General features: G+C 58.8%; 1 protein-coding gene across 1 annotated transcript; it reads right to left on the reverse strand.

The window, feature by feature from the left end:
- Window positions 1-1,173: 1,173 nt before the first annotated feature.
- Window positions 1,174-1,682, reverse strand: LOC120879243 (ferritin light chain-like). The gene is made up of 2 exons (XM_040262202.1): window positions 1,455-1,682; window positions 1,174-1,371 (listed from the first exon to the last, which is right to left on the reverse strand). The coding sequence occupies exons 1-2, from the start codon at window positions 1,680-1,682 to the stop codon at window positions 1,174-1,176; spliced, it is 426 nt and encodes a 141-aa protein (XP_040118136.1).
- Window positions 1,683-9,304: the final 7,622 nt, after the last annotated feature.

Below are 9,304 nucleotides of genomic sequence, written 5' to 3' on the forward strand. Positions count from 1 at the left end.
TGACCCCAGACGGAGTGGAGGGTTAAACCCGTTCACCAGGGAGAGGCCCCCACGGGCATGTGCAGCCTCTGTGGTGGTGCTGGAAGCTCAGAACTGGGGGAACTGGGCCTGGAAACTGTCTGCAAACCCAGCTGCCCGCGCCAGCCGCGCCCCTGAGCGCCCAGCATGGAGTGCTCTCCACAACGGCCCGGGCCAGGTCCTGGGGTTGGGCCTGGGCTCTGCTGGGGGCCGGCTTAGGGGGTCTTCCCCTCCAGGCCCCCGCCCCCAAGGCGGCCAGGCTGGAGAGACTCTTCTCTACTCCCAGGGGCTTCCCGGCTGCAACATATATGACTTCACAGAGGCGTGCTTACTGAGCCCCCAGCTGGGACCCTCCCGGGGTCAGAGTGGGCCTCCCATGGGGCGTGGTTCTTCCCAGAAAGTTGCTGTCTCTTGGAAACAGAGGTGGGTGTCCTTGGGGCCGCCGGTCCTGGGACACCCCCCAGATGCGCACCGGCGAGGCCGCCTGTCCGTGGACATCCCCAGCCAAGGGGGCTCCTGCTTGCAGTCCTGAGGCCTGGAACAAGGGGCGGCCAGGACCCCCAGATGGTTGGCACTGCGGGAGGGGGCAGTGCGGGCTGGTCCCCCGGGCTGTCCTGGGTGAGGAACTGGTGGCGCTCTCTATCCACCTCCCACCGGGGAGCCTGCTGGACACCCACAGCCGCGCGGGGGGGCAGTGGGCGGCGTCCGGGCAGCAGAGAGGTCACCTGTGGGCTCCTGGCGGCCTGCGGTCCTGGAAGAGCTCAGCAGGGGCGGGGTACCCGTGTTGACCGCAGCCCTAGAGCTCGGGGGGCCGGCAGGCCTCCTCTGCCTCTCACTCAGTCTCCCCTCTTGCTAAGAGGTCCCTGGGGTCCCCTGCTGGTCTTGCCTGCTCACGGCCCCCCTCTCCCAGTGAACCAGCAGCTCCCAGGGGGGCCCACCCGGCTCTCCCTCGCCTCCTCTGCTGGGCTTCCAGCTCTCGGTCACTTTTTTCTTTCTTTTTGTTTTAATGCTGCAAAAAGCTTTACTGTTTCCATTGGGTCCAAGGCTTGAGAGAGGGCTCCAGGGCGTTAAAAAGCTGCCTAGTGGCTGCAGAGGGGCTTCAGGCCGCCCTGATGTGAGGTGGGTTCTTCAACGGCTACTGGTGTCCAGAAGCTCCTAGTCGTGCTTGAGGGTGAGCCTTGCGAAGAGATACTCGCCCAGCCCGGCCTGGGGCCCAGCCAGCCTGCGGAGGTTGGTCCGCTGGTCACGCGTCTTCCTGATGAGTTTCACTTCCTCCAGGAAGTCACAGATGTGGGGTCTCCGCGGGCAGAAGCAGGGCATGCAGATCCAGCAGGGCTTGCTTCGGGTTCTTCTCTCCGAGAAGGGCGGCTCCCGTGGCGTCCTGGCTTTTCCCCCCCTCTCATCTTGAGACGGCTTCTGCAGTCCAGCAAGAGGGCGTGGCCGCCACGCTGGTTTTGCAGTTTCAAGAGACGCTCCGCGCCCTCGCGCTTCTCCTTGGCCAGTTCGCGAAAAAAGCGACCCACACCCTCCGGGGCCACATCGTCGTGGTGGAAGCAGGAGCCCAGAGAGAGGTAGGTGTAGGAGGCCCGCCGCTGCATGCCACCCCGGCGGCCGACGGCGGCCCCCACCTCCGTAGAATAATTCTGACGAACCTGGGAGCTCATGGTTGGTCAGCTATAAGGAGTTAAAAAGTGGTGGCTGGTCCCGGTGATCGCGGACAGCTGAGTGGCTGACTCCGGAGGCTGCGACTGGAAAAAAGGTTAGAGGGTGGTCGGAGGCTGGAGCAAGGGGCGTCCCTGTATCTGTTCCGTCCAAGCACTGTTGAAGCAAGAGACGGATCCGCGGGGCCGCCGAGCGCACTTCTCTCGGTCACTTCTTGCTCAAGCCTCGCCGTCTCCGCGTCCACGCTGGACTGCCCACTGCCCGCTGCTCAGAGTGACCGGGACCGTGGCGCTCCCCGCGCCGGGACGCGGAGGACGCCGCCCACAGCCTGCAGCGTCCAGGCTGGACCCTCAGCGGGTGTCTCGTGCGTGGGCACCGGTGTGGGCTCCGGTGGGTCTCCCCCACCCTGCTCTGCGGGGTGCCCTCCCCGTGGGCCTGCCCCGGCCTGTCTGCCGTGGCACCGGGCTGGCCCCCGCCTTCAGGGGGTGCGCGCTCCCCGCAGGACGCCCCTGTCTGAGCCCTGCGCCGCCCGCCCGCTTCCCTCTGGCCCCTCTTCCGCCCGTCTCCGGTTTGTTTTCCAGGTGTCTCTCTCCCTCCTTCCTGACCTCGGCCTCGTCTGGCCAGCCCCGCCCTCCACTTCTCGCAGAGCTGAGCACAGGTGCTGGCACTCAGGTTGGGGTGCTGCGGGCCTAGATGGCTTGGGCCCCACCCATAGCTGGGGTCGGGGTTTCCATCGCCGAAGTAGGGGCTGCGGTCCCTGGAGGCAGGCAGACCAGGAGCCCAGCATCGGCCTGGCCCCGTCAGAGGCCTCGGGGCAGAGGCCTCCAGGCGGAGGGAGGGCTCCCGGGGCTGGGGAGGGGAGGGGGCTCCATCCCCGGCACCCATCCCTGCCTCGGACCTGCTTGCGGGGCTGGCCATCAGGCCCCAGAGCCTGGGAAGGTCCCCGAGAAGCTTTGTTGTCAGCAGAGAAAGCGGCAGGGTTTGTACTGTGAGAATCAATTGCAGGGGAGGAAAAAACAGGGAAATTTCTTTTAAATGCCTCAAATCTCCTGGGTTGTGTTGTACAATGAAATGAATACATGAACGGCACAGAAAAATATATCTTTCAATTTCTCAGAATTGTTGTTTACTAAGAATAAGGCTCTAATCAACTGGGAGTTTAGAACTTCAATAGTGCAGATGAACTAAGGCTGAAGACATTTTTTAAAAATTTCAGGTCTTGCAGCTGAAAGTCAAAGAAGTTAAAACTCTGCAATATTATTGTCTAAACAGCTGTGTTGTCATGGGTTCCACATTCATAGCGTAAGCCACATTGGAAACACTATTGCTTTATTCCATAATGTTTGTGTTATCCAATAAATAAATCTGTCTTTTATATAGAATGCTTTTCTGGTTTATTAAATGATAATTACTGAAGAGAATGACCAAGTTTTGGAAAGGGGCAGGGTTTACACACAGCTTTCCATTAGCATGAAAGCCTAAAAACAGCTAATTTTAGATTCTGTGGGTCTCCTGTGGGTTTGGGGTGATGTAACAGGATTATGAGAGCATGTGTGTCTCCATGAACACCGTGACAGGTCCCATCTCAGCTCTAGTCTGTGGAACATGGGCTGATCTGGGGGTGTGGGGGTGTGGGGGTGGGGGGGGTGGGGGGTGGGTTTGCAGAAAGAAGCAGAACAGCAAGTATTTTTCTGCTCTTCTGGTGGGCTCCAGAGAAGACTGAGGGTACGGGGTGAGTCCTGGGATGGCTCTGAGCTCTGGTAGGAAAGGTTAAATATTCATTTTCTCAACTGTTGGAATAATCCTTTTTATAGACTCTATAAGACTTTGGAAAAGAAATCTTCGAAGGGCTTTCAAAATTCATGAGAAACTGACTTTCAGTTTTGGTTAATCACTGGATGGTCAAATCTCAGGAGATAAAAGGCTCAATAGACAATAAATATCTGTATTCTGAGGACATACCACTTGTACATAAATATTTGATCATTTCTAGAGTAACTAATGTTAGAAAAAGCAATCCTGACTTGACGCAGCTCACAAACGACTGCTCTTAAGGACCGACCACCTCTGAGTCTGAAAACCGTCCCCTGTACCTCCTGAAGCTGGTACAGTCCAAGCAGAAAAGGACATTCGCTTGCACGGGAAGTTATAGTGGAGGCAGGCTCTGAAGATGTGAGTTTCACAAAAACTCAGGGCCCGGAGGAGGGGGTGATGACACAGACTCTGTCCTTCTGCACCGCTGAGACGAATCACACAAGCCTTGGTTGCCCCAGCAACTTGGTGACCATCCTGCTTGTCTGGAGGTCGAGGGAAGAAAGGCTAGCTCTCTTCAAAGTTTCTTAGAGAAGTGAAGCCAGAGGCTGCAAGCGCCGTGAACAGGGGCTTATGGCCACCGTCTTGCTTTGCCCCAGGGTTAGTGGCTAGAAGCTGAGGCAGGGCTCGGCTGGGTGGCCTGCCCCGGTCTTGCGGTTCTGGCCTGGAACCACTCCCGAGACGGCTCCCGGACTCACAGGTCTGGAGCCCGGCGGGCAGCGGTGCCCTCCCCTCCCCACACGCTCCCAGGCACTCACCCTGTGGCCTCCAGTCGGGGAGCTGGACTGCTGAGCTAGTGACCAGGGCTCCAAAACAGGGAGACTGGAGGCCGGCATTGCCTCCGAGATCTGCGCCTGGAAACCAGGACCGTGTCCGCCACACCGTCACATGAGGCAGTCACCAGCCGGGTCTGCTTCAAGGAGTGGAGGCGGAGGTCCCGCTCCCGACGGCAGGGGGAGCGATGCCTTTATCTCCGTCTTGAAATGGCCTCAGCGTTCTCTCTGGCCATTAACTGGTTATACTTCTCCTACATGTGAAATACACTCATCTTCCCACCCAAGGTGTCTGGAAGTTTAAGCGCATTACACCACCAGGGTCTAAGCTCAAATTCCAGGATCTCCTAAATTAAACTAGATCCACCGATAAGGGTCTTTGGGCAGGATTTCATCAGAAGTGTTCCTTTTGATCTTAAAAACTCCAAGCTAAGAAGACAAATTATCTTTCCCCCTTACTGGGCTCAAGCAGACACTCAGGAGGTTTTGTTCCTGTTTTGATGCGGCGGGTTGTGGGGGGTGAGATGCATCCCCCATCCTGAGTCCTTTGCTGCTTACCCCAGGTCCAGACATGGGGCCATGGCCGGTGGGATGGAGCGGTGGGGCAGGGGTGTGGGTAACTTGGCCATGGTCCCCGTGGCTGCTGTTTATCCAGCACTTACTGAGGTCTTGCTGCCGAGGAGTTCCGCAGACGTGAGTCAAGTCTGTCACTGAGAGATTTGGAGAGAGGAGATTGTCCTGGACCCTTTTCATACTGTTCATGGGGTTCTCAAGCAGGAATACTGAAGGGGTTTGCCATTCCCTTCTCCAGTTGGAGGAGACTCCTGAGAGCCCCTTGGAAAGCAAGGAGATCCAACCAGTCCATCCTAAAAGAAATCAGTCCTGAATATTCATTGGAAGGACTGATGCTGAAGCGGAAACTCCAATACTTTGGCCACCTGATGCGAAGAGCTGACTCATTGGAAAAGACCATGATGCTGGGAAAGATTGAAGGCAGGAGGAGAAGGGGATGACGGAGGATGAGATGGTTGGATGGCATCACTGACCAGTGGACATGAGTTTGAGCAAGCTCCAGGAGACAGTGATGGACAGGGAGGCCTGGCGTGCTGCAGTCCACGGGGCTGCAAAGAGTCGGACACGACGGAGGACTGAACTGAGCTGAACTGTCCTGGATGCCCTGGGTGGGTCTGGTCTAATCAGTGGAAAGGTCTCAGGAACGGAGCTGAGGCTCCCCGAAGGAGAGAGCTCGCCTGTGGACGGCAGCGTGGGCCGGTGGCCAGGGGTCTCGGCATGGCCTGCCCTGGGGGGCTTCAGACCTGCCTCCCCAGGCCCCACAGTCTGGGAGCTGACGCCTTGCATTAAGTCTTACAAAAAGTGAATCTGCTTCTCCTACATATTCTGCCGGACGGGCCCGGAAGGATGGACAGGGAGGCGATGCTGCGAGGAACGCAGAGGCAGGGCTCTGCCCGCAGCTGCGGGGATGCTGTGCAGAGGCCGTGGGGACAGTGGGTTCCCGCCCGCCCTCAGGACACGTGGCAGAAACGGGCCAGCAGCTGAGACCCCCGGTGCTGCCTGCCTGCCCTAACGGTTCCTGAGGCCCCTACCGCTTGTTTCCCAGCAGGACTTCCAGCTTTCCAGCCAACAGTTTCATCTGGTCTTTGATTCCCTTTGAGCAGAGCAGGCACCGAGGAGGCAGGGCCTTGGGCGGGTTCCCAGGGTGGTTTTGGAGGGGCCATGGCCTCTGCGGGGCGGGGTAGGGGCATGGCGATGTCTCACCACGGACACGGACAGGAAGAGGCCCCGCTGGCCTTGTGTCCCCGGGAGCTGGGCCCCAGCGCCGTGTCGGGGCGGGCGCCTGCCGCCCTAGGGACAGGCTCGACCCGCACTAGGGACAGGCTCGACCCGCCCATCGTCCCATCGTCCCCTTCCTGCAAATCTGGGTCCTGGTGTGACCATGGGGGACGTCATAACACAGGGGCGCCCTCCCCTCCAGGGCCCTCGGGACGCGGCTGCGGAGGACGGGGGTGGCGGACACGCAGCAGCACCGGCCGTGCTGAGCGCCTCGTCCTAGGAGGACCAGGCAGGCCCCTTCTGGGGTCAGCGCGCAGGATGCAGGGCTGTGGCCGCCTCTGGCGGCTCGGCTGATCACTGTGTGGTCCCCTCGGAGCTGAGTGCTGGGCTTCTCCCCCGGCGTGATGCTCTCTCAACTCAGTGCCGCTTCTCAGGCCTCTTGCCCGCCCTGAAAATCCGAGCCCACCTACCTCACCTCTCTGCCCTCTCTCTAGTCGGCGGGGGGCCCTCTGCGGCTCTGGAGCTGGGGGTGTGCGCACCGGTGCTCTGCGGAGCCAGCTGGAGCCTCTGGTTCCCGCTCAGCAGGCCAGCGGGGCTGCCAGGCCTGAATGTCGGGGTGTCTCCCGCGGCCACCTGGCTTTTGCACACCCTGCCTTCCCCGTTTCAGCGTCTGGTGCTGCCCGGGGCTCCAGGCTGCGCTCTCCTGCCTCTGTGTCAGCACCCGCCAGCCCCTGAAACGGCTTCACAGCCAGACAGATTCACCCTGCTGTCTTCCCCTTGCCCTCCTTATACTGGACAGAGCGCCCGAGGCTCTAACACACCGCAGGCGGCTCCTGGGCACAGTTCATGGCCCAGATGAGAATCAGAAATAAAAGGAATTAGAATTTCTTAGTCCACTCGCTGCCCTCCCCTGAATGACCAGGGGGTCCCACCCCCAGACGATCCATCACCCTGGCCATCACCTTGGGACCGGGCGGGATTCCTTTGTTTTTTCCCCATTCACTGAACTTGGACTGGCCATTTATTTCACATATGGTGATGTACACGTTTCGATGCTGTCCTCTCAAATCATCCCACCCGCGCCTTCTCTCAGAGTCCCAAAGTCTACTCTTTACATCTGTGTCTCTTTTGCCGTCTCGCGTATAGGGTCGTCATTATCATCTGGGGAATCCCTCTTTGAACCTTGGGGAATTTAGTTGCTAAGATCCTGGAGAAAAGGCTTCTGCAGGCATTCTTCCTTGAAGGGCTGGTCTGTCCTGGGCCCCCAGCTGTTAGCAGAGCCCCCTGCCCCTGCACGCCCGGCCTGTGTGCTTCCCTCCAGCCCCGAGGTGTTTGCAGCAAAGATTCTCTCACGTGCAGCAATACCAACTGTTGGAAATGTAAGTGTTCAGGTCACATTTTTTACAACACAGTTTTATTTTACTGGGTTATTTGAGGTTTCCAGATGCCCTTACTTCGGATCAGAGTCTGCCGTGATGGTGTTTTTGATACCAGGGTTGACTTGGATCCTCACTTCGCTGTCATCTGCAAACCACAAACCTCTCTCTAGTCAGGATCCCACACATTTCAAGCTTAAAATGTCCTCGGTAAAACTTGCTGTCACTGCCACACTTTAAAACACACGCTGAGTGAGAGGCTCCAGTTACTGCCCAAAGTTCAGTTGGCTAAGTTTTGGGGGTAATTCCCCCAACGTGGTCCCTTTCTTCAGAGTCCTTATGGGTCAGTTTGTCTGGGCTCTGTGTGGTGAACAAGAATTAGTCTTCCAGAGTTCCTCAGAACTCTACCTGGATTCCCTCAATAAATCACGGGTCTTTCAATATAATAACCTCAGCATGCTATTGGAAGAAACAGCATGCTATTGGATTTAATTATCCCATCCCAGGTCATTCTGAGATCATCAATCACTTACCATGAAAACGAGTCTAGAATATTATTATTTATAAGACGCTGAGACACAGCCGCTCAGTGGAGGGTAAGGTTCTGGTTTCGAAGCTCTTTCTTAATTTCTCATCTTCAGCTTCTGATGGTAAATGTCAGAATTAATTATGGGTCCCATCATATTAACACAAAGCCTCTACCATTCTTTCAGAAATGTTGTCGCAACACCCCTGCCAGAATCAGAGGAGCGTGCTTAACTTTCCGCCGGGAATAGTGTCATCAGTCTAACTGGGGCAAACATCTGGGTGCGGGCTCCCTGAGTGAGTCCAGGGAGGCTTTGCCCCAAGGGGCATGGCGGGGGCGCGCAGGTGAGCCTGCGTGGACTCAGGTGGCATTTTGCGGGAAACCCCAGCACCTGGCTCCAGCCTGGCATGCGCTTGCTCGTAGGTGAGGACATGGCCTCCACGGGACCCATTGCCCGGGAATGTGCTTGGATGTCAGTGGGTCAGACTGTGCCGAGTTGCTCCCCATGTCTGCTTCCCTGCTGAAGCCCCCCTGCGGCCCCCTCCCCGGGTTTTGCTGACAACGGGGAGAGGGGAGGGGCTGGGGAAAAGCCCACAGAGGCCCCAAAGGGCCAGAGCTGGATGCCAGCCCCGCCTCCCTGGCGGGGTGACAGCGGACGGAACTCTGCGTGGCTCCGTGTCCGGGCCCTTGTGAGGCCCACAGGCTTGGGGGTTTCCCACGCCCAGCTCTGCAGGGCCCTCGCCCACCGTCCAGCCGGGTGGAGCATTCACCGAGCGTGGCTGTGTCTCTGAGCAGGACTTTGGGTTGCCTGCGGCGTCTCCTGTGCAGCTGGGGACCCACAGGACTTGACTCGTGAATCGTTGACTGCGCTGGGAACCGTGAGGGAGTCTAGAGGCAGAGGAGAGCCCTGGGCTTGCCTTAGACCGTCCACCGCCCTCACCACACGGCCATGGGACCAACAGGCAGGAGCAGGTCAAGGCGGGGCTTTGCCAGGCTTTAGGGGAGCAGGGGATAAGGCTGCAGGGCCTGAGGTCACGAGAACTGAGGGGAGAGCCACCAGCGCCCGGGAGTCTCAGGGCAGAGCAGGGGTGGGGTCAGCCCGTGGGGTCCAGCAGCGTGGGCGAGGCTGGGGCCCATCCTGGTGGGGGTACCGAGGGGTCCCACGGGGGTTCGGGGACAGGAAGGGCTGCCACGGGGATCTCTCGCACGTGGAGGAGGGAGCCTGCTCTCGGGCGCTGGGGCCGCTGCTGTGTGTGTGCGTGTGTGTGCGCGTGTGCGCACGCCCCGCCCCTGGTGTGTGTGTGTGCGCGTGTGCGCACGCCCCGCCCCTGGTGTGTGTGTGTGTG

This window comes from Oryx dammah, unplaced genomic scaffold (assembly GCF_014754425.2).
Source record: "Oryx dammah isolate SB20612 unplaced genomic scaffold, SCBI_Odam_1.1 HiC_scaffold_20, whole genome shotgun sequence".
NCBI classification, from domain to species: Eukaryota; Metazoa; Chordata; class Mammalia; order Artiodactyla; family Bovidae; genus Oryx; species Oryx dammah.

Coding starts and splice junctions, on each gene's coding strand:
- LOC120879243 (XM_040262202.1), bottom strand. CDS start 1,682: ATGAGCTCCCAGGTTCGTCAGAATTATTCTACGGAGGTGGGGGCCGCC. Junction 1,372..1,454: donor AAAACCAGCGTGGCGGCCAC/GCCCTCTTGCTG, acceptor CCCTTCTCGGAG/AGAAGAACCCGAAGCAAGCC.